Source organism: Amblyraja radiata, chromosome 8 (genome assembly GCF_010909765.2).
Source record: "Amblyraja radiata isolate CabotCenter1 chromosome 8, sAmbRad1.1.pri, whole genome shotgun sequence".
Taxonomy (NCBI): domain Eukaryota; kingdom Metazoa; phylum Chordata; class Chondrichthyes; order Rajiformes; family Rajidae; genus Amblyraja; species Amblyraja radiata.
The window spans coordinates 4028151-4053469 of NC_045963.1; the positions used below are offsets into that span (position 1 = coordinate 4028151).

A 25319-nucleotide genomic window follows, 5' to 3' on the forward strand; every position below is an offset into this window, starting at 1 on the left:
GGTCAAACTCGTGCATGGTCGAAAGCTGTGACCTCTTCCCCCATCCTTCTTCAAAGTAATCTAAAACTACTAGCGAGTCTGCGTGAGAATCCTAGCCGCAAACACGCCTCAGACTATGTATAAATCCCACTCATATAATTACAGGCAGATAAAATTTAAAGGTAACTGGGTATAGTTATAACATACTGAGTTCAGCTAAATGGCTACTACAGTACATACATTCCATACTGTTTACAACAATTACACAAATTTATCCCCCACCCTTGCCACTCATGTGGCCCACTGGCGTGGAATCCCTTCCCTTATTTTTGAGGGGGGTCTCTACCACACCCTGCTCCCCCCCCCCCCCCATGTCCAGCAGCGGAAGGACCCTAGACTGTGGTCCTCCCCCACCGAGCCTTGGCGTTGGCTGCACCAAGCTTCAGTGCGTCCCCCAGCACGTACTCCTGCAGTCTGCAGCGGGCCAGTCGGCAACATTCCCAGACGGTCATCTCGCTCCGCTGGGTGGTCAACAAAGCTCAGGAAGACCAAGGAGCGTCTTTCACCCAGTTGATGACCTTCCACCAGCACTCGATGTCAGTCTCTGAATGAATGAATGAATGAATGAATGAATGAATGAATACGTTTATTGTCATTGCACAATACTGTGCAACGAAATTCCATTACATCTCCTCCGGTTAAAAAAATACAAACACGACAACCATTACACACATTTGTACACTTATTAGTAAAAATAAATAGGTATTTTAAAAGAATTTAAAAGAATTTAAAAGAATTTGGCGGCATTTCTTGGAATTACATTTTGCTTCCCCAGCATTCTCTGTTGGAATTTAGCTCTTTTATCGCACATGGGTAGAAACTATTTTTTAGTCTACCAGTGCGAGCCTTCAGAGTCCTGAATTGCCTCCCAGAGGGTAGCAGAGTAAAAAGGTGGTTGGCAGGGTGGGATGTGTCCTGCTTGATATTTGTGGCCCGGCGCAAGCATCGGGCCCTATATATGTCATCCAAGGAGGGCAGTTGGGCGTTTGTAATGTTCTGCGCAGTTTTTATAATTCCCTGCAACGCCCTCCTCTCAGCCACAGTACAGCTAGCAAACCACACCAGGATTCCATAGGAGAGGATACTCTCCACGGCGCATCGGTAGAAGGACAACAGCAGTGGCTGTGAGACGTTTGCTCTCCGCAGAGACCTCAGGAAATACAGCCGCTGATGTGACTTCTTCACGAGAGTGACGGTGTTCATTTGCCATTTGAGGTCCTGGGAGATGTTTATTCCCAGGAACTTAAAGCCAGTGACTCTCTCCACCATGTCTCCTTTGATGCATAAGGGAGCAGGTTCCTCTCTCCTCTTCCTCCTGAAGTCAACGACCAGCTCTTTTGTCTTTGATGGATTGAGTACCAGGTTGTTTTTGGTACACCAGACAGTCAGTTTTTGGACTTCATCCCTGTAGGCAGACTCGTCGTTGTTGTTTATCAGTCCCACCACAGTCGTGTCGTCCGCAAACTTGATGATCCTGTTTGTACTCTGAATGTGTCCCTGGGAACAGTCCGTAAATCACAGAGTCCTCTGTGACGGAGCTGTTCGGAAAACACCGTGATAGGGACCCTTGCAGACCTCACCAGACTGAAACATTGTGGCGGAATGGAATCTGAGTTTCAGTGTTACATGACAACACCTTCTGTGACAACGTCACCACTTCTCCGTTGACTGAGGGCGATTTTAATTGGGAATTTTAACTTCAGTGTGACAAGCCTATCTGAAAGGTTGTAAATTGTTTGGAAATGTTCGAGAAACTTCAAGGACGGCACATCCTAGAACCAACAAAGGGGTCAGCTTGTTCTAGATTTAGTGATGAGAATTGAGGCGTGTATTTTTAACATCCCATTGGTGTGTACACGCTTATCTAATAGCTGTTTTATTATGAGCAACGCAAAATGGGGAAATGCCAACTGAGATTCGACCTCTAGGTTAGGCTGACTCCACTTAAAACACTAGCAAATCGACTAATCAACTGGAATTTAGGATCACTGGACTGTTTTGTGTCCTGCCCAGTTATAAGTAAGGAATGACAGGGGAGGTAAAGAATCACATAAAATCAAAAGACAAAACTTGCATCAGTCCAAGTGACTTACAAATCAAATCAAATCGTTAACTACAACAAACTATGACTTAAAGGATGATAAGAGCTCCAGACAGGGAATATGGAAATAAACATTTTTTTATGATGGTATACGGCCAAAGGAATATGATCAAGAGCAGTATCGTATATTATTATTTTATAAACTGAATAGCCTGCTAAATTACTTCAGAGGGCTTTAGAGAGTCAACTGCAAAGTTGTAGAACTGGAATTATTTCCAGTCATTTGGTTTGTTTACACCCAGCACTCATCACGTACCAGCAGGTGAATAATCTGCTTTTAGAAATCAGTCTAGTTTTGAGATATATACGCGGAAACAGGGCCTTCGGCGCACCGAGTCCGCACCGACCAGCGATCCTCGCACTCTAAAGGGCCTGTCCCACTTACCCGAGTTACTCACGAACTCTCCCGAGTTTTCCCCTTGATTCGAAATCGGAGAATTACGGTAATAGCCGTTCGTAGGTACTCGGGGCTATTTTTTTAACTCGTGGACAGTTTTCAACATGTTGAAAAAGCGGCTGGTATTACGAGCCGCTAGGAAACATCTACGGACTCCTTACGGCCACCTACCGACATTACCTACATAACTGGACGTCTTTGGAATGTGCAAGGAAACTGAATATCTCAAAGAAAACCCATGCAGGTTACGGGGAGAACATACAACCTCCGTACATGCAGCACCTGTAGTTGTGATCAAACCTGTGTCTCCGGCACTACAAGCGCTGACAGGCATCAACTGCCACTGCTCCACTGTGCCGCCCAAACTCCCAGTTGAGTTGGGAATATTGGCCTGGATGCCAAGACTTTCCTGTTCCTCTTAGATGATTTCTGCACGTCACACAGTATCTTTGTAATTAAGTGGTAAAGATGCTGTGACATTCGTTTGAACTCAGAAACAGCATTCATTGTAATGCAGTAGTTCCTTGCTAATTCACCGCAGCATCAGTCTAACGTACACGTCAATTCCATATTTCGTTCCTCAAACTTCTAGTTTGTTGATTCACTGATCAACAAGTGAGCTGAGTCAACATTAAATAATTTAGTATGTGGGAAGGAACTGCAGATGCTGGCGTCAACTGAAGATAGACACAAAAAGCTTGAGTAACTCAGCGGGACAGACAGCTTCTCTGGAGAGAAAGACTAGCCGACGTTTCGGGTCAAGACCCTTCTTCGGACCCATGTAGATAAAAGATAATTTAGAATCACATTTATTTTAATTTTCTAGTTTCATTAAATTGAAAGCGAGATCAGATTTCTGGTTAGTGTACGGTTTCTAATTTGATCCCATGCCACCTCAGTCAGCTATGGCAAAGCTAAAAAAATTCCAGACTGTTTCTTCCTGGTCACACTGTGACTTTTTAAAAGATTAGCACAACCTTCTCCAGAGGCTGCTGCTGTACGTTGAGATTTGTACGAGAGTTCATTGGTGTTATGTGTGGCTGAGTTACACTGTTGGTGGTGAGGGGATGAGTTTTGTTGCTTCAAATATGACATGAATGTAGTGAATCAACGGTCCTGACATGGGTATTGTTGCAGTTGATTATCTCGCCCAGCAGTCGTTTCAGTTGAACCCAACATGTGAGGTAAGCTAACGGCCGGGCAGATTGTGGGGAGAGTAGGAAGCTTGTCGAGGTGACAAAATTACCACTCACTTGTATCGTACAGGAAATGCTATGCAGTAGGCTGCCGATCATTCAGCCCTTGCTTGGTAGTTCCGTTAAAGTAAACTGAAAATAGCCCTCCCTGACAACCGTTCAGAGTTTGGCAGGGACTTTCAATTTACGAGTTCGGCGCTTAAACAGTAACATGCCCGTGGCTTTTTCCCCAAGGCAGTTGAGCATTTTTCAAATCTAATGGACTCAGGCTACACTAGAAATGTATGATTGAACACTATAAATCTATTCATTGAATATTCTTCTCAACTTATTTTCATTGTAAGGTTCAATGCGTTTCACAAAATCTTCCAAAGATTTTTGGACTGGATCTGTTTGTTGGTAATTGCAGGTTTTTAACTAGTGATAAAGCTTATGATTCAGTACTTGTGTCAGAAAAAAGGATGGTATTCTGGTCCATTGAGGGAAAAAACTATGTGTTCAAAAGGGAACTGCAGATGCTGGAATATCGAAGGTACACAAAATTGCTGGAGGAACTCAGCGGGTGCAGCAGCATCTATGGAGCGAAGGAAATAGGCGACGTTTCGGGCCGAAACCCTTCTTGGGTTTCGGCCCGAAACGTCGCCTATTTCCTTCGCTCCATAGATGCTGCTGCACCCGCTGAGTTCCTCCAGCAATTTTGTGTACCGAGGGAAAAAACTAACCGTACGGAAAAAAAGTGGACATTTATGCAGTGACACTTGTATATAGGCTGATCTTGTTTGAATTATTTTATGAATTATTGCATTGGAATAAACAAACAGTTTACCTCTGAAGAAGGGTCCTGACCCGAAACATCACCTATCCATGTTCCCCAGAGATGCTGCCTGACCCACTGAGTTACTACAGCACATTGTGTCTGTTTTTTAATGAACAGTTAATAATGTTATTTCACAGTAGACTTGATCAAGCCTGAGGGCAAACCTGAGTGATGGATTTCCTGACAGTTGTCAGAAAATTGAAAGCTTAAATCATAAAAAGCTGAATAATGTGCCACTCTATCTGAAGAAGGGTCTCGACCCGAAACGTCACCCATTCCTTCTCTCCAGAGATGCTGCCTGTCCCGCTGAGTTACTCATCATCCCAATAAAGGCTTCAAAAAACTTGTTTAGTACCAAGTTATCAAATTTTAAATGTACCATTTGCAATTAGTCTTTTCATTAGGGGAAAATAAGTGTTTGGCACGGACTTGAAGGGCCAAGATGGCCTGTTTTCCGTGCTGTAATTGTTATATGGTTTTATATGGTTATATGGTTATTGAGAAACTCTGAAACAAGTATGAAATTAATTCAGGATTCAGCTATATGTCATGTTCATCATTTATTTGTGAAATGGATATAATTTGTTTCCAATAACCTATTTGCAGATGGTTATGCTTCATCATTAACGGTCGATAGATCATGAGTGATAGATTTTGTGCATGAGAAAAGGGCTTGTTAATTGAGGAGAAGGTACCACTTCAATATATTCTCTATCTGCAGGAAAGGTGAGGTAAGTTGGTGGTAGCTATTAAAGTCAGCATTTTTTGCCTGAGAGTTTCAGATCATTGGGAATTAAGAGAGGATTTTGACTTCGAGTAACAGCATTTAGTCCCCCTCATTCACCCACTCCCCATTCACTCTCTTCCAGGTGTGGAATTCCTGGTTTCTATTTCATGTACTCAAGTGAACTACTAAAGCTTATCCAATCAAAGAGAGCAAGAACTGAACAGTTGTCAATTCTGACATTTAAATTGATGTGCCTGTTGAGAATCAAACTCATATCATTGAATCAATTTTTTCTCCCAGTTGACCAGCATGATTTAGCTGCACAAAATGTGTAAGATGGAACTGCAGACGCTGGTTTAAACCGAAGATAGACACAAAAAGCTGGAGTAACTCAGCAGGTCAGACAGCATCTCCGGAGAAAAGGAATATGTGACGTTTCGGGTCGAGACCCTTCTTCAGATCTGAAGAAGGGCCTCGACCCTAAATGTCACCTATTCCTTTTCTCCAGAGTTGCGGTCTGATCCACTGAGTTACTCCTGCTTTTTGTGTTTATCTCTGGTCTAGCTTCACGTTTAAGCGGCCTTTTCACGGGGCGACTTGACGCAAGAGTTAACCGGAGTTTAACATTGTGGGAACCTCGTGCGATAACAGTGCGGCATTCGTGGACCACCGTAGCGCTAACGGCAGGTCATCGTGTAACTTGGTCACTCGGGAGAAAATTCAAGAAAGTTTGAATTTCTCCAAGATTGACTTGTACACTTGTGGTTGAGTATTGCAACATTATATGAACGTAGTGGCCAGTGCGATATCCGTAATAACTCTTGCGGGTACCGTGGGAACTCCTGCGAACGGTGAACCCGGAAGCTGGACAGAGGGAACAGAAGGTGAGTAAAAATTATCTTATGTGGGATTGAATTTAAAAAATAAATAAAAATAAAGATTTGCATCCGCATATGGACATCAACTTATTCATGAGTTATGTTAATGAGATTCAAGAAAATAACTATAATCTTTAAAAGGGACTTTAAAAGGGACTTTACTGAAAGGTTACGCATTTTTATGGTCCGTGAGAAATTTTTCACATGTACTTCTTTGAGAGATACAGGTCGGAGTCCTCTGGTCCAGGGGTCCGGAACGCTACCAATCAATGTTGTACAGAGACCCGTGTAAGGAGTGAACTGCACATGCTGGTTTAAACCGAAGACAGACACAAAAAGCTGGAGTAACTCAGCGAGTCAAGCAGCATCTCTGGAGAAAAAAAGCTGATGTTTCGGGACGAGACACATCTTCAGACTCAATTCCGATTAGGCTGTCTGAAGAAGGGTTCCGGTGTTGGGGGAGTCCAGAACCAGGGTCCCAGTTTTACAGTCTACCGTGGGAACTCTTTAACTCAGTAAAGTAAAGTAGCCTTTATTGTCATATCAGCGCACAGGCAGCAGTTGACTGTTGCTCTATTCAGTTTCCCAGGGGGTCGGGACGGGACTGGAGTTGGGAGAGAAAGGTGGGGGAGTCGAGGGAGAGGAGGGGGAGACAGATGGGGGTGTCTTCATTTACTGACGGCGGGTGTCTGTCACTGAAACAGGCAGGTGAGATTTCACATCCACCTTGTGTGTGCCTCTCTCTCTCTCTCCCTCCCTCCCTCTTACACAGGCTGAGAGACTCTGCCTCTGTGAGTGTACGTCTCTTTCTCCCCCTCTCCCACACACAGTAAGACCGAGGTACTGTGCTCAGTCCATCTGTGTCTCCCACATACACAGTAAAATATGTCTCCAAATGAGCCAATTCAACCAAGGGAGGATATATATAGTGTGTGAAAAAAAAAGTTACATCATTTGTGTCACGTGTAGTTCACGATGTTCATTCAAGATTTAACGGGAAAGCTCGGGAAACGGACAAGTCACTCGCACAAATAGCAGAAATGCCGAGTACCGTGGGAACTCTTTATCTACTGCCGTTATATCGTGCGAGACTCGTGCTGGACCACGACCTCTTCACTCTGGTGACATCTTGCGTCAACTCGCCCCGTGAAAAGGCCGCTTAAGAAGAACTGTTTGTCCTTTTACTGATTCTTTATTAATTTGCAAATTCTTCCATCCCGGAGAATGTTCCATCCCTGAAGGGTATTTGAGCTTCACAGTTTCCTCTTGAGAGCAGTATATAATACTGTCAGAGTCGCTTTCATTTGTGCAAACAAAATTGCCAGTCAGTGAGAATACACACTCATGTGTACACTGGCTCAAATCCACCTGTCTTTGTAGAGGAATGTGTAAAACGTCACAATATTTTTCTAAGATAATTTTTCATTTATATCCTAGATTTTACCAATGCACGTGGAGATGTGTTTTTAATAGTGGATTTCATAGGCTGCGTTTATATTAGCATAATTTTTAAAGGGAGAAGGCATGAAGAAATCGCAGCAGCATTTTGTCAGCATAACCATATGGAAGAGAAGATGGTTACCCAATACCATGTGCAAGTCTTTAATAGTGATCTAGTTTTGAGTTGGGTGACTTCAAAATCGTGCATATTGATTAAGAGGTTTAAGTTGAACCATTGTCCTCAACAGATGTGCATGGATGTGATCTGGCCCATCAGTAAGATTAACATATATGTGTGTTGTGTTTTTTGTCTCATTGCTGTTTCTGCTTATTGTTCCTGTGGGAGGTCTTGCTAGTGGCAATACGGAGGCCACATTCTAATTTCCTGCACGGATACAGAATACTTCGGGGAATACTGGATATCGTGTCAGAATTCTGAGCTGAATTTTCTTTTGCTTCAAACATAAACAGCCGCTCTTGCTGCATTTATTATTAATTAAGCATGTTTTATTGTCATATGTCCCAAAAAGGAACAATGAAATCCTTAAGGGCCTGTCCCACTTACCTGTCCTTGGCACTCAAATTACACGACCTCGTGGTTGCGTTGAGGCGCACGGGCATCGTTTGGCCACGCGGGGCTGGTCCCACTTAGACGAGCGGAGGGGTATGGAGTTGTGCGCGACATCGCATGGGGCTCCGAAAATTTTGTAGTGAACAAAATCTTCGCGCGCCAACGGCCTGTCGCGTAACTGACGGCCAAAGTGGGACAGGCCCAAGACCCTGGCGTGACGCAACATCTCACCTTCAACAGCAGCAGAAGCAGGCAAGCGATCGCCGAACTCGGCCTGGGGCTCACGGCCGTTGCGGTCAGGATCCGCCCCCACTTCTACTCCCAGAGCGGGGCCAATAAAATTGAAGTTAGACACAATATGCAGGAGTAACTCAGCGGGACCGGCAGCATCACTGGAGAGAAGCAATGGGTGACTTTTCCGGTCAAGACCCTTCTTTTCAGACTGAAGAAGAGTCTTGACACGAAACATCACCCATTGCTTCTCTCCAGAGATGCTGCCGGTCCCCGCTGAGTTACTCCTGCATTTTGTGTCCATCTTCAAATGCGTCACGCGTTCCAGACGGCTGTGCGTACGCATGTAATCGCGCCCGACCTTCGCGGGACCATCGCGGCTCAAAGCGACCACGAGGTCGCATAATTTGCGTGCCAAGGACACGTAAATGGGACAGGCCCTTTACTTGCAGCAGCACAACAGAATATGGGAACATAGTACCCTGTAAAACCTATACTAAACAACAACAAGAATATTCAGTGTATGTGTGTGTATATATATACATATATATATTTTGGTATATATATATATCGATATATATATTCCAAAGATAGACACAAAAAGCTGGAGTTGCTCAATATGCTTGACTATTAATAAGGGCAGCAAGAGACCCTTCCTTCAAGATTTAAGAGAGTTTATTGTCATGTGTCCGAGATAGGACCATGAAATTCTTGCTTTGATTCAGCACAACAGAATATAGTAGGCATGAATACAGAACTGATCAGTGTGTCCATATACCATTATATAAATATACACACACATGAATAAATAAACAGATAAAGTGCAAATAAACAGATAATGGTCTATTAATGTTCAGAGTTTTGTTTGAGTTGAGTTTAATAGCCTGATGGCTGTGGGGAAGTAGCTATTTCTGAACCTGGACGTTGCAGTCTTCAGGCTCCTGTACCTTCTACCTGAAGGTAGCGGGGAGATGAGTGTGTGGCCAGGATGGTGTGGGTCCTTGATGATGCTGCCAGCCTTTTTGAGGCAGCGACTGCGGAAGATCCCCTCGATGGTAGGGACATAATAATATAATAATAATAATATATCTTTTATTGTCATTGCACGTCAGTGCAACGAGATTTAGTGTGCAGCTCCACTGATGTACAAGAATTTTGGAGAAATCGGAGCCGATGATGGACTGGGCAGTGTTTACTACTTTTTGGAGTCTTTTCCGCTCCTGGGCGCTCAAGCTGCCGAACCAAGCCACGATGCAACCGGTCAGCATGCTCTCTACTGTGCACCTGTAGAAGTTAGAGAGAGTCCTCCTTGACTCTCCGTAATCTTCTCAGGAAGTAGAGGCGCTGATGTGCTTTCTTTATAATTGCATCAGTGTTCTCGGACCAGGAGAGATCTTCAGAGATGTGCACGCCCCCAAGAATTTGAAGCTCTTGACCCTTTCCACCAACTTCAGACTCGACCCAGACTCGTCCGACTCGACCCAAAACATAATCTCTTCCTTTTCTCCAGCGATGCTGTCTGACCCACGGAGTTACTCCAGCTTTTTGTGTTTATCTTTGGTTTAAACCAGCATCTGCAGTTCCTTCCTAAACATATATATATATATATATATATATATATATATATATGTGTGTGTGTGTGTGTATCTGTATACGACATTTCATTTGGACCTCAAGGGGTCCAAATGACAATAAATTGAATTGTAAATTGAATTGTATATGTGTCAAACAAACAAATAAACAAACAAACAATGATAGAGTAAAGTCTAAAGTAATGTCCCCAAATCGGTGTAGTTCGAAGCCTATTTTGGAGGCTGTGGTGTTTAATAACCTGAAGATTGTCGGGAAGAAGCTGCCTCTGAACCTGGATATTACAGTTTTCAGGCTCCTATATCTTCTTCCCAATAACAGGAGTGAAATGAAAGGGTAATGTGGAATTACAATATTTAAAGTAATCTTGGAACGGGAAATCAAACTTCCAACCGCTTGGTTTGCTTGGATTACGAATGTGCAGCTGATGCCGATCATCTCGGCCCTCAGTCGAGCAGTTTGTTTTAAATGCACATTTAGTATTGTGTGCTCCTTGAATTAATCATGCATTGGACTAGGTAGACGCAAAATGCTGGAGTAACTCAGCAGGACAGGCATTCCTTCTCTGGAGAGAAGGAATGGGCGATGCTTCGGGTCGAGAACATCACTCATTCCTTCTCTCCAAAGATGCTGCCCGTCCAGCTGAGTTACTCCAGCATTTTGTGTCTACCTTCGATTTAAACCAGCATCTGCAGTTCTTTCGTACAGATGAATTGGACTATATGTTGTCAGAGTTCAATGAATGAAAGCAGTTATGAACTAGGTTGGCATAGCCACAATGTACAAGCACGTGAATTCCTGGCAGAGATACTAGATTAACATGGAGTATCTACACCATTTTGGATATCTGAAACATAAGAGTGGAATGATGCATTGATTGTACTTAAGTATTTATTTGATCAAGGAGTTGTGCAGCATCTACAAATTATTTAATTGGGGTTAGGGTTAATTATCAAACAATTTACCAAGAAGTGACCTGACCTGAGAGGCTCTGAATCTAGGATCACGTATCAGTACTGTTACAACTTGATGCATCTGATCATTTGCTGAAATTGAACCATGTACATTTAAACGAGACACCAGGAAAGTACCTACTGAAATCTCATATTATAGCCTTTCTTGAAAATTAGCAGTTAAATCACCTTTCTAACATTGTTTGCCATGCCATTGCATCAGTTGCAACATAATGTTTTTCATAAGATCTGCAATAGAAATGGATAGATTATATGCACTAAAATGGATAAAATCTTGAATAAATTGAATTGAATTGAATAAATGTTATTAGCCAAGTCTGTATACATACAAGGAATTTGCCTTGGTGCTCTGCCCGCAAGTAACAGCACAATATACAGTGGACAATTACAAATAAAACACTATAATTTAAACATGTGAAGAATGAAATAAAATACCGGAACAAAACTACTCTCATCAAACGTTGGCCTAAAGAAATATTCTGGCACAGGTGATGTTACGGCTAGACTTCCACTTAGATCTTTGTATGATTGTTTAAATTTCAACTGTGCATATATCCTAATGTTAATCTTATCATAATTCTTAAAAGAAAGTGAATAAAGCACTGCGTGCTGTCAGAATTCACATCCTTTATCAAAACGAACATCTTGTCATCTGTTGAGCCTTATTGTCTATACTCATTCTCACCTGGGCCTCAGATAACACAACCGGTTTCCTTTATCATCATTAATTTTTTACATATCTTTCAATCATTTGTTCTATATCTCTCTACATCACCGTCTAGAGCTCTCGTTTCCCTTTCCCCTGACTCTCAGTCTGAAGAAGGGTCTCGACCAGAAATGTCACCTGTTCCTTTTCTCCAGAGATGCTGTGGAGCTAATTCAGCTTTTTGTCTCTTTACTAGCATCTGCATTTTCTTCCTGCACAATGTTTCTTCAAAATCTTGTTTTATCTGGCATCAGCCTGAAATAACAATATATGTTTTATACCCATTTAAAGCCGAATGGTGTTTCCAGTGCAAGAATATTTCAGTTCAGTTTGAATTGATTAGCACAGACCTAGTTTAATTTGCAGAGCAGGATCTCACTGTATCTTGGGAATTCATGTTAAAGGCTTGGACACGCTAGAGGCAGGAAACATGTTCCCGATGTTGGGGGAGTCCAGAACCAGGGGCCACAGTTTAAGAATAAGGAGTATGCCATTTAGAACGGAGACGAGGAAACACTTTTTCTCACAGAGAGTTGTGAGTCTGTGGAATTCTCTGCCTCAGAGGGCGGTGGAGGCAGGTTCTCTGGATGCTTTCAAGAGAGAGCTAAATAGGACTCTTAAAAATAGCCAAGTCAGGGGATATGGGGAGAAAGCAGGAACGGGGTACTGATTGGGGATGATCAGCCATGATCACATTGAATGGCGGTGCTGGCTCGAAGGGCCGAATGGCCTCCTCCTGCACCTATTGTCTATTGTCTATTTATTTGAATCCCTGTATTTATTACCAGAGGTAACATTTATTTATTGTAATGCAGCTGAGGAAATTGGTGAATCCTGGCATTTATGCACTCGGGTTAGGTGATGAGTAAGCATTGCTTGCTGCCAGAATCCATAAGGAAGAGAAATTAAAAGGAATGCACAATCCATTCACAGATTAGCTGCCATGAAATGGCTCCTACATATTTTATGTAATAATTAATTGTGATTGCAGCAGCCAGCGAGCAACGTTCTGGGAAATGTGTTGGCAAACTAAGTGGTATTAATTTGCCAAAACTGTGAATACCCCTACTGGTAAGGGAGATTGTGCCAACAAGTACTTACGCTTGCTGTCGTAGTTTACATCAGGCATTGTGTGTACAGCACACAGGTTGCTTTCAACTGGAAGTGAAATACTTTGTGTACTTTCTCTTTATCAAAACTTCATTAAACCTATCAATTTGCCTTTATTCAAGGCACTTAAAAGCACAAACCTTTGAACATTCTTGATTAGTGCAGTTGTCAGGGGTTATGGGGAGAAGGCAGGAGAATGGGGATAGGAGGAAGAGATAGATCACCCATGATTGAATGGTGGAGTAGACTTGATGGGCCGAATGGCCTAATTCTGCTCCTATCACTTGTGATCTTACGAAGCCTAACAGTTTGTCGAAATAACGATCGAGTTATTTCAAGTATTATTTCCCAAATACTTTATTCTCCCATTTACCTGTCATGACTGCTAAGTCTCAGTCCGTAAGGGGATCCTTGCTGATGTAAATCATTCGGTTGTGAATGAGTTTTTTTACATGATATGTTACTGTGCCCAAGATTAAATGGTTCTACTTCCTGCCAGTTACATAATACATTGAACCACAGTGCCACCTCTAGACGAGCTCATACATGGTCACTTTTAAAATCCTCGTTTTAGATGACCACCAGGAGATGGCTGCCCTGCCGGCAGTCTGTTCGTTTTTTCTTTCTTTTTGTTATTTTTTAATGCGTTAAAATGTTTGTTTTAATGTACTTCGGTATGTTTCATGTGGGGGGAGGGGGGAGGGGATCGGGGGAAACTTTTTTTCAAGTTCCTACCTTCCCGGAGATATGATTAATTTTCGGATCACATTCTCCGGTCTCTGCGGCCTACCATCGCTGGAGCTGGAGGCCTCCTCAAACTGTCTTGAGCCCCACCGCGGGGCACGGACTTAACATCGGAGCGGATCCCTTGCCTAGGATCGCTCCCACCGCGATCACCGTGGACTTACCATCAAGGGCTCGCAGTCTCGGGAGAGGCTAGTCGGGAGCTCCAATGCCGCGGATGGCTTGACCAGCCCCGACGCGAGGTTCGATCGCCCGGCGTGGGGGAACTGACATCCCCCTGGTGCTGGAGCTGAACGCCTCGACGTGGAGGGCCCGAACGCCACCGGCTACGGGAGTCAAGACCGTCCCGTCAATGGAGGGCTCGAGGCCCACGACCGAGGAAGAACAAAAGGAAGGACTTGGACTTTATTCCGCCTTCCATCACAGTGAGGAATGTATAGGGGTCACTGTGGTGGATGTTCATGTTAAAATGTGTTTTTGAATGATTTGTTGCTTTTAATTGTATGACTGACCTGGCCAGTGAAATTCCTCGTATGTTGCAAAACATACTTGGCGAATAAAGTGTGATTCTGATTCTGATTTTAAACAAATGTTTAAACCTTATTCCGTACGCCAAGGTTTATCCTGTCCAACAATAAAATGTTGTGCAAAACTCCTAAAGGAGAAGCTTAGTTCGAAGTAAATGTCCTCCACAGTCGAATGGACTTTCATTTAATAGGTTTCCTATGAATTGCCTTCTGATTGCTTCAAGCTTTCTTGTTTTTAATGTCGTTGTTCTGTACAGAAGCTTATTGTCTTTCATCCAAGAACATGATTTGACTTGGATGGGCTGCCATGTTTACTACTGTGTGTGGTGTCAGCTATTCAATAATTAATCAAGCACAATAGCAAAAAACTGGACATGGGAGTTAACCTCATAGATGCTCTAAACAGTAACCATGTGTAGTGCTTATACCCAATCTCATCACCATCAAAACGTCAGGAAATTTACACAACTTTTTAAATAAATGGAATGAGCGGTTTAACATATGATGAGCGTTTGTCGGCACTGGGCCTGTACTCGCTGGAGTTTAGAAGGATGAGAGGGTACCTCATTGAAACATACAGCATAATGAAAGGCTTGGATGTGGAGAAGGTGTTTCCACTAGTGGAAGAGTCTAGGATTAGAGGTCATAACCTCAGAATTAAAGGACGTTCCTTTAATTCCTTTAAAGAAATTGCTTCAGTCTGAAGGTGGTGAATCTGGAATTCATTGCTACAGGAGGCTGTGGAGGCCAAGTCAGTGGATATTTTTAAGGCAAAGATAGATAGATGATTGATTAGTACGGGTCTCGGAGGTTATGGGGGGAAGGCAGGAGAATGGGTTTGAGAGGGAAGATAGATCAGCCATTATTGAATGGCGGAGTAGACTTGATGGGCCAAATGGCCTAATTCTGCTCCTGTCACTTTTGAACTATGAACTTATAAAAGTAATTAAGGTAGTTTTCATTTTGAATCATGCACTAAAAATCTTGGTTTGTGAAACAGCTGTCGACAGAGTTTGCAGCTATTGAATAAAATAATGGTTGTCAGAGCAAAGCAGAAACAATCTCCATAGTAATCATGTAGCGGCAACACAAATGGCTGCCATGAGGTGAGAGACAATCTGGGTGAGGGGGAACACCTGTCTGCTGGTGCCTAAGCATTCCCCACAAGTGTGTGAACAGATTGAGTTCTGTTTCATGAGTGCCCCATGAAATTACGAAGCATGTATCATCTTGGCAAATATCAGCATGTATTCATGCATTAAGTTGAGTAACAGGCTTTTAATATAATGTTTTTAATAAATGTAAAAAGGGATGTTGCACATTGGATGACATTATTAGCCCTGAAAATGTGAAAATCAACTCAAGAATGATCTCCCAAGCATTCACAAAGAAAGCTCACCAATAAGTTTGATGACATTTAGCATGTTGCCAAATACTTCTACAAGTCTGCAGTAAAGAGCTGTGTAAGAAGGAACTGCAGATGCTGGTTTACACCGAGGATAGACACAAAGTGCTGGAGTAACTCAGCGGGACAGGCAGCATCTCTGGAGAGAAGGAATGGGTGACGTTTCGCGTCGAGACCTTTCTTCAGTCTGAGAAGGGTATCGACCCGAAACGTCACCCATTCCTTCTCTCCAGAGATGCTGCCCGTCCCGCTGAGTTACTCCAGCATTTTGTGTCTGTCCACAGTAGAGAGCTTATTGACTGGTTGCATCATGGCCTGGTTCAGAAATTTGAAGGAGATGGCAGAAAGTGGTGGACATTGCACAGTCCATCACGGTTACTAACTTCCCGACCATCGAAGTGATCTACAGCAGCGCTGCCACGAAAAGGGAAGCTATTATCATCAAAATCCTAAACCACACTTCCCACTGCTATCAAGGTGGTGGTACAGGAGACTGAGAACTGTAACCTGCAAGTTCAACCATCAGGCTCCTAAACTATCCTGCAGATCCTAATCATAACCCTACTTCAGCATCCAGTCTTTGCACAAATGTAGTTCTTCCATGTACTTAGTTTTTTTGTGCATTGTCGTGGTCCGTGCACAAGATTAGAAGTTGTTCAGCCAGAGCAGAACACACTTCAAGTTCAAGTGAGTTTATTGTCATGTGTCCCTGTATAGGACAATGAAATTCTTGCTTTGCTTAAGCACACAGAAAATAGTAGGCATTTACTACAAAACAGATAAATGTGTCCATATACCATGATATAAATATACACACACATGAATAAATAAACTGATAGTGCAAATAACAGAAAGTGGTTGGTAATAATCAGAGTTTTGTCCGAGCCAGGTTTAATAGCCTGATGGCTGAGGGGAAGTAACTATTCCTGAACCTGGTTGTTGCAGTCTTCAGGCTCCTGTACCTTCTACCTGAAGGTAGCAGGGAGATGAGTGTGTGGCCAGGATGGTGTGGGTCTTTGATGATACTGCCAGCCTTTTTGAGGCAGCGACTGCGATAAATCCCCTCAATGGAAGGAAGGTCAGAGCCGATGATGGACTGGGCAGTGTTTACTACTTTTTGTAGTCTTTTCCTCTCCAGGGCGCTCAAATTGCCGAACCAAGCCACGATGCAACCGGCATCTCAGTAGTGAGTAGTAGTCAGATTTATTCGTCATGTTCACAATAAAGTGCAGTGAAATGAATTTGCCAGCAGTGGTACAATAGAAAAGAACACACAATACACAATACAAATTTAACACAAACATCCGCCACAGCATTCATCTGTGGTGGAAGGCACAAAGTTTAGTCAGTGCATACAATGGTGTCTATCTCTGTCGCTTCTTGTGCGTGGAGGTGGAAAGATTGGTGGAAACAGGGCCGCGACGTGAACGCTCTTTCCTTGACCACATTAAAATAACTGATAATTGCACATTTTTTTTGTTCTTGCGTCTAAAGTGGAACTAAGAATTGAATTCTTCCAGAGGATATCCGGGGCATAAGACAAATAAACTCAATTGAATCTAACGTGGGGAAAAAAATAATTTTATGACTAACTTACCCATAAAAATATGTGCTAAGTGGACTCAATTTAATTAAAGTTTTTCTTAAACCATCTGCTGAGACACCATACCTGAAGAGCTGGTGAAGAATAATTCCACAAATAATCTTAAAGTGGATATGCATGCAGGTAGCTTTTCTATTACGTGTGTGTCTATGACATAAATTGGATATAATGTGAGTGATAAATTGGGGAACTCTATTTGCATTACCCGGGCTGAATTTGTTACAATGCAATTTTATTTGGGAATTATAGAACCACTTAAAAGTTACTATGGAAATTGACAACCAGAAAACAGAGCCATCTTGGACTTCAGCTACATAGAAGATAAGAACCAGTTCCATCTAATTTCCCTGTAGTAGACACCATTGTCTCTGCTGCTTCATTGACACAGATGCTGCTACCTGTACAGCAAAGTGGCCATTGAAATTAACAAGCAATCGCTTCCAGTCTGAAGAGGGGTTCGACCCGAATCGTCACCCATTCCTTCTTTCCAGAGATGCTGCCTGAGTTACTCCAGCATTTTGCGTCTATCTTCAGTGTAAACCAGCATCTGCCGTTCCTTCCTACCCAAGCACTCGCTTCTATTGGCTCGTGGAACTATACTATATTATACAATATAACATAATGTCCTAATAGCCCTGTCCCATGGTCCGAGTTCATTCCAAGAGCACTCCCGAGTTTTAAAAAAAATCAAACTCGTGGTAAGCACGGAGAATGAACATAGCGGGTACGTCGGAGCTCTGGGACGTCTCTTAGCGCTAACGGCAGGTACTCGAGAAGACTCGCTAACGGCAGGTAAGCACGGGAAGACTCGTGAAGATTTTTCAACATGTTGAAAAATGTCCACGTGAGCCCCGAGTACCGACGATGGCGATTACCGTAAATCTCCGAGTTCGAATCAGGGCAAACTCGGGAGAGCTCTTGGAATGAACTCGTACCGTGGGACAGGGCTTTTAGTAATTTGAGCTTGCAGTAACTAAACTAAACTTATTGCCATCGAAAATACTTTTAATTTGGAATATCCTGCAAGAAAAAAAACGTTGTCATTGCAAGACTGCAATTCTCTCGGCCCTAACCCTTTTTCCTCTCTTGACACAAGATGATTTTTTATAACACAGGCACAACTATCACATTATAATAAAACCACTTTTATTAATGTATTTAGTAATGATGAACCTGCAGTATTATGGGCATGATGCCGGAGTGTGGGACTAAACAAGTCGTCAATATAACACAAAAGGCCTGTTGACTGGCTACATGCTGTAAGATTTTGCGTTTCAGTAATTCTGTACACAAGATGTGTAATTAATCCTTCCCAAATGTGGACTTGGCTGAATGATCTTCTGAACTCTGATAGAGCTGGGTGCCTTGCTGAATTTTGATTGGAAGCACTTAGTCAAAGCATAGTCATGAGACTGTATAGTTAAATAACATGTTATCATCTTCTGGTCTCTTTGAATTTACACTGGAATATTTGAGTAATGAAAGCTGATTTGTCAGAGTTAATTTGTTGTATATCCTGCCATGTGTATTGAAGAAGTTAAATGTTTTTGTAAGTTAAATGAAAATTAAGCTATTAACCAGATTTATATGTATTGGTCTGGATTAATACCCACCGGCATAAAAAATGTTTTTTAAAACACATAGTCCATGGGACATGTGAAAATAAGCGTGAAAATAAACTAGACTGTAAACTCTATTTATGCACCATCGTAATAACTGCTGGATCAGGATTGCAGTTTGTCATACAATAGTGTGAGAACAATAGACAATAGGTGCAGGAGTAGGCCATTTGGCCCTTCAAGCCAGCACCGCCATTCACTGTGATCATGGCTGATCATCCATAATCAGTACCCGTTCCTGCCTTCTCCCCATATCCCTTGACTACGTGATCTTTAAGAGCTCTATCCACCTCTCTTTTGAAATCATCCAGAGAATTTACCTCCACTGCCTTCTGAGGAGAGAATTCCACAGATTCACAACTCTCTGGGCGAAAAAGTTTTTCCTCACCTCCGTTCTAAATGGCCAACCCCTTATTCTTAAACTGTGGCCCGTGGTTCTGGACTCCCCCAACATCGGGAACATGTTTCCTGCCTCTAGCGTGTCCAATCCCTTAATAATCATATGTTTCAATAAGATGCCTCTCATCCTAAATTCCAGTGTATACAAGCCTAGTCGCTCCATTCTTTCAGCATATGACAGTCCCTCCATCCCGGGAATTAATCTCGTGAACCTACGCTGCACTCCCTCAATAGCAAAAATGTCCTTCTTCAGATTTGGAGAGCAAAACTGCACACAATACTTCAGGTGTGGTCTCACCAGGGACCTGTACAACTTCAGAATGACCTACTTGCTCCAATACTTAACTCCTCTTGTTATGAAGGCCAACATGCCATTAGCTTTCTTCACTGCCAGCATGCTTACTTTCAGTGACTAATGAACAAGGACCCCCCAGATCTCGTTGTACTTCCCTTTTTCCTATCTTGACACCATTTAGATAATTATCTGCCTTCCTGTTCTTGCCACCACCTGTCCACTCGCCCAACCTGTCCAAGTCACCCTGCATCCTCGTAGCATCCTCCTCACAGTTCACACTGCCACCCAGCTTTGTGTCATCTGCAAAAATGCTAATGTTACATTTAATCCCTTCATTTAAATCATTAATGTATATTGTAAATAGGTGCGGTCCCACCACTGAGCCTTGCGGTACCCTACTAGTCACTGCCTGCCATTCTGAAAGGGACCCGTTAATCCCAACTCTTATTTCCTGTCTGCCAACCAATTTTCTACCCCCAATACCATGTGCTCTAATTTTGCCCAATAGTCCAGCATCTTCCCCACCACTGATGTCAGGCTAACTGGTCTATAATTCCCTGTTTTCTCTCTCCCTCCTTTCTTAAAAAGTGGGATAACATTAGCCGCCCTCCAATCCACAGGAACTGATCCTGAATAGTGTGAAAACATGAATCATAGTTTGTTTACTTTATATAACCCAGAAGGAAGTTCAATTTTTATTTAAGTCCAACAACCAGCATGGGGGTGCTAGTGGAAAGATTACATCAGTATGTTTAGACTATGTGTAAGAAAATGGCAAATATCTAGAATTTCAGTAACAATATTTTTAATATATTGGCATTTTTAAAATAAATTTAAATCAACCTCTCAATAATTTTATTTTGGTTATTTTGGTCCTATTAAATTGTGAGGGAAGACTAAACATGAAAAAACTAATTGTTTAGGAAAACAGCTATAATGTACATATGGATTTTCAAAACTCGTCTTAAATAGGATTTCAAGATGAGAAGTTTGATCGCGAAACAATAAGACCTCTCTGCCACCTTTGTTACTTTCCCATGTATATTTCCATGCTTTACTACACTCTAAAAGGCTTGTGTTGATATATGTGAAATGAAACTATGGTTTATTAGTTCCCAGCATTAAGGCTGAATGAAAATTAGATATTAACTTAAATTGCCCAAATTCTGTTTTTTGCCAATAGTTTCAATGAATCTCGGAGCAGACATGATGACTCAGGGCGATTCCAAACTGCAGGTACTTCAGAAAATGGATATCAAAGAAGAAAGCCTCCCAATAACCGAGACCAAGTCTAAGGTATTTCTTTAGCACGGCTGGTGATGGTTTGGCCGGACAAGTCTACTACATTACAATATTTGGTTTTCAGCCGGTCTTTTCTATTTTCTGCATATCCTCTTGTGTGTGTTCTCCCCTCATCCTGTGAATGTGAGAAAGTTACTAGTTCTAAAGTCACTAAAGGTAGTGGCAAATCTGGCATAGGGTGGTAAAGCGAAATTTACCTGTTTTTATGAACTCCAGCTGTTTCTCCTCCAGTTATGGCTTTCTGTGCAGGCGCAGCAGCAGCAGAGACACACTTAATATTTTGCTTTCCCGCCTTTTTTTAAATAAAAGTGGGTAAACATCTGCCTTCGTGAGGATATCTCTTGTGCTAAGCATCCCTCTGAATGTGCAACATCTACCACCTCTGGAGAAAAAGGGTGGGTGATGTTTCGGGTTGGCTCCTTTCTTCAGAAGAAGGGTCCCAACTCAAAATGTCACCCATCCTTTTTCTCCAGGGATGCTGCTTGACCCGCTGATTTACCCCAGCACTTTTTTTGTCTTTCTTTGTTATAAACCAGCAGCTGCAGTTCCTGTTTCCACATCCATCTCTTCCTTTCTCTGTGTTTATTGCACTTCCAAGTTTTGCAACATTCGCAATGATATTTTACTGTGGAAAACGGTATCACAGTCAGTAATTTTATCAAAACTAACCAAAGTCCCGATAACACCAGTGTCAGCCTCCCTTTATCAAGGATAACCGTTTACCACGACCCAAATAATTGTTAGCCCATTCTCATAATTTAAAGCCCCTGTCCCACTTATGTGTCCTTGGCACGCTAATTACACGACCTCTTCGTCGCCTTGAGGCGCGACGGTCCAGCGAGAGTTGCGCGCGTCATCATGCGCCCGCACAACCATCTGGAGCGCGTGACGTCATTTGAAGATGGACCTAAAATGCAGGAGTAACTCAGCGGTCCAGAGATGCTGCCGGTCCCGCTAAGTTACTCCTGCATTTTGTGTCTGTCCCCAATCGTTTTGGCCCCGCTCTGGGAGTAAGAGTGGAGGCGGATCCGGATCCGAAACGGCCGTGAGCCCCAGGCCGAGCTCGGCGATCGTTTGCCTGCTTCTGCTGCTGTTGGAGGTGAGATGTTGCACCGCGCCGGGGTCTTGGGCCTGTCCCACTTTGGCCGTCAGTTACGCGCGACGATTTTGTGCAGGACGAAGTCCACACTCCTCCACGTCACTCCACACTCCTCCACGCCACTCCTTGCGCCCGTCCCGTGCTACCCACACGCTAGCAGGTCGCGTAAGTGGCGCGCGAAAGACAGCCAAGTGGGACAGGCCGTTAAAACAAAGTGCTGAGGAAGTCAATGGGTCAGGCAGGTTCAACATGACTTTACTGATGAATTATTTATGGCCTCTCTCAAGGCCTGTAAATTCTCCCTGAGTTACAGTAGCCAGAACTGACAGCTGAGGCCACGCAGCCCAAGAATTCTGCAGAGCCCTGAACAGTTATAATATTACTTTCACCTCTTTTATCAGTCAGCCTGCTGAAGGCAAAGGCCAACATTCCTTTCGACCCTAAAGTAATTTTCTACCAACCCAGCAAGGTTTTATGGTGTCAGTACTTGGGGCACCTCAATCTCTCTGTTCAATCATGTCTATTGCTCTTACAGTTTAGGAACAAATCTGATCCATCTTTCTTCAGTCCCAAAGTTAAATGGTACAGATTTGCCCACCTATTCAACATCTCCCATCTGTTACAATTGTCTGCTCCCTTCTGAATTATCGATTTCACTTGGCCTTCATTAGAAATGCTGGATACATGGTTCTTCCTTCCTTCACTCAGATCATTAATGAAATACAGTAACCCCTCATTATAATGGACCGGGGGAGAATGGTGTCCGTCAATGCCGATTGTCCGCTATAACTGAGTAAGGCGTTCGCTTCAACCACCAGTGTTCACTCTGCGAAACGACGAGTTGTTTTCAAATACCAAGTTCTTTTTAACAGCTAAAAATGTATTTCTATTACTGCAACCTAAAATACTAAAAGCTGTTTAATAGAGTTAAGTGTCGATCAAAGCGATTGTTAGTTTCCATGCCTTGTCAATTTCAATGCCTTGGTAATTTCAATGCCGTGGTAATTTCAATGCCTTGGTAATTTCAATGCCTTGGTAATTTCAATGCCTTGGTAATTTCAATGCCTTGGTAATTTCAATGCCTTGCCAATTTCAATGCCAATTTCAATGCCTTGCCAATTTCAATGCCTTGGTAATTTCAATGCCTTGGTAATTTCAATGCCTTGCCAATTTCAATGCCTTGGTAATTTCAATGCCTTGGTAATTTCAATGCCTTGGTAATTTCAATGCCTTGGTAATTTCAATGCCTTGGTAATTTCAATGCCTTGGTAATTTCAATGCCTTGGTAATATCAATGCCTTGGTAATTTCAATGCCTTGGTAATTTCAATGCCTTGGTAATTTCAATGCCTTGGTAATTTCAATGCCTTGGTAATTTCAATGCCTTGGTAATTTCAATGCCTTGCCAATTTCAATGCCTTGCCAATTTAAATAGCCTCCACAGTGTAAATAACAGTCTGTGTTTTAAAGAGACAGTCCACTATAACTAAAATCCATAATAAAGAGGTTTGTAATAACGAGTTTATAATGAAAGGTGAAATCCCAAGAGAGGTACCTGGAAGATGTCATTCTTTATATTCTTTCTATATATTCTAACATGTTGAATGTGTACTCATTATCCATTCTGTTCTGTCTCCTGTTTCTCAATTGTTGCCCCCATTCCACTTTTGTTAACAGCCTCATTTGTGGAATCTTATTGAATGCCTTTGGCTGTCCCTAGCGTATTATCTTTTCCTTAGAGGTCCAGTGGGCCATTGGGTACAGCTACTTTTTAGTCTGATACTAAATTATACCAATCTTCGGCAGTATTTTGTGTACCACAATTGGACAAGGCCATTTCACAAGTTGGTGCTGCACACAATGTTACCCTCTGAAAAATGTGTGGTGACGTGATTTAATCTTCCCCACAGGGTCTTCTACAAACCTGATTGATCCTCTCATTTCGGCTCACCTAGAGAGCCTCATTTATAGAACAACTCCCTGATGAGGTACAACCAGTAAAGTTGAATTTGTGGAGGAGTTGGTTTCCAGGAATGAAAGATTTAGTTCAGGTTCAAAGACCTCAGTATTACATTATCACAGTTTGAAAACATTTAAAATGGATCACAACAGTTGTTATATACCATATAACCATATAACAATTACAGCACGGAAACAGGCCATCTCGGCCCTACAATTCCGTGCCGAACAATTATTTTCCCTTAGTCCCACCTGCCTGCACTCATACCATAACCCTCCATTCCCTTCTCATCCATATGCCTATTCAATTTATTTTTAAATGATACCAACGAACCTGCCTCCACCACTTCCACTGGAAGCTCATTCCACACCGCTACCACTCTCTGAGTAAAGAAGTTCCCCCTCATGTTACCCCTAAACTTCTGTCCCTTAATTCTGAAGTCATGTCCTCTTGTTTGAATCTTCCCTATTCTCAAAGGGAAAAGCTTGTCCACATCAACTCTGTCTATCCCTCTCATCATTTTAAAGACCTCTATCAAGTCCCCCCTTAACCTTCTGCGCTCCAGAGAATAAAGACCTAACTTATTCAACCTTTCTCTGTAACTTAGTTGTTGAAACCCAGGCAACATTCTAGTAACTCTCCTCTGTACTCTCTCTATTTTGTTGACATCCTTCCTATAATTGGGCGACCAAAATTGTACACCATACTCCAGATTTGGTCTCACCAATGCCTTGTACAATTTTAACATTACATCCCAGCTTCTATACTCAATGCTCTGATTTATAAAGGCTAGCATACCAAAAGCTTTCTTTACCACCCTGTCTATATGAGATTCCACCTTCAAGGAACTATGCACGGTTATTCCCAGATCCCTCTGTTCAACTGCATTCTTCAATTCCCTACCATTTACCATGTACGTCCTATTTTGATTTGTCCTGCCAAGGTGTAGCACCCCACATTTATCAGCATTAAACTCCATCTGCCATCTTTCAGCCCATTCTTCCAAATGGCCTAAATCACTCTGTAGACTTTGGAAATCCTCTTCATTATCCACAACTTGGTATCATCTGCATACTTACTAATCCAATTTACCACACCTTCATCCAGATCATTGATGTACATGACAAACAACAAAGGACCCAACACAGATCCCTGAGGCACCCCACTAGTCACCTGCCTCCAACCCGACAAACAGCCATCCACCATTACCCTCTGGCGTCTCCCATTCAGCCACTGTTGAATCCATCTTGCTACTCCTGCATTTATACCAAACAGTTGAACCTTCTTAACCAACCTTCCATGAGGAACCTTGTCAAAGGCCTTACTAAAGTCCATATAGACAACATCCACTGCTTTACCCTCGTCAATTTCCCTAGTAACCTCTTCAAAAAATTCAAGAAGATTAGTCAAATATGACCTTCCAGGCACAAATCCATGTTGACTGTTCCTAATCAGACCCTGTTTATCCAGATGCTTATATATATTATCTCTAAGTATCTTTTCCATTAATTTGCCCACCACTGAAGTCAAACTAACAGGTCTATAATTGCTAGGTTCACTCTTAGAACCCTTTTTAAACAATGGAACAAC

General features: G+C 42.5%; 1 protein-coding gene across 8 annotated transcripts in view; it reads left to right on the forward strand.

The window, feature by feature from the left end:
* Positions 1 to 25319, forward strand: part of arid1b (AT-rich interaction domain 1B) — a 492096-nt gene that overhangs the window by 413353 nt on the left and 53424 nt on the right. For all 8 annotated transcript variants that reach the window (XM_033025053.1, XM_033025055.1, XM_033025058.1 and 5 more), the window contains one exon: positions 20553 to 20665. In XM_033025053.1, coding sequence (XP_032880944.1) covers positions 20553 to 20665 — 113 coding nt within the window. The remainder of the gene's footprint in view (positions 1 to 20552; positions 20666 to 25319) is intronic.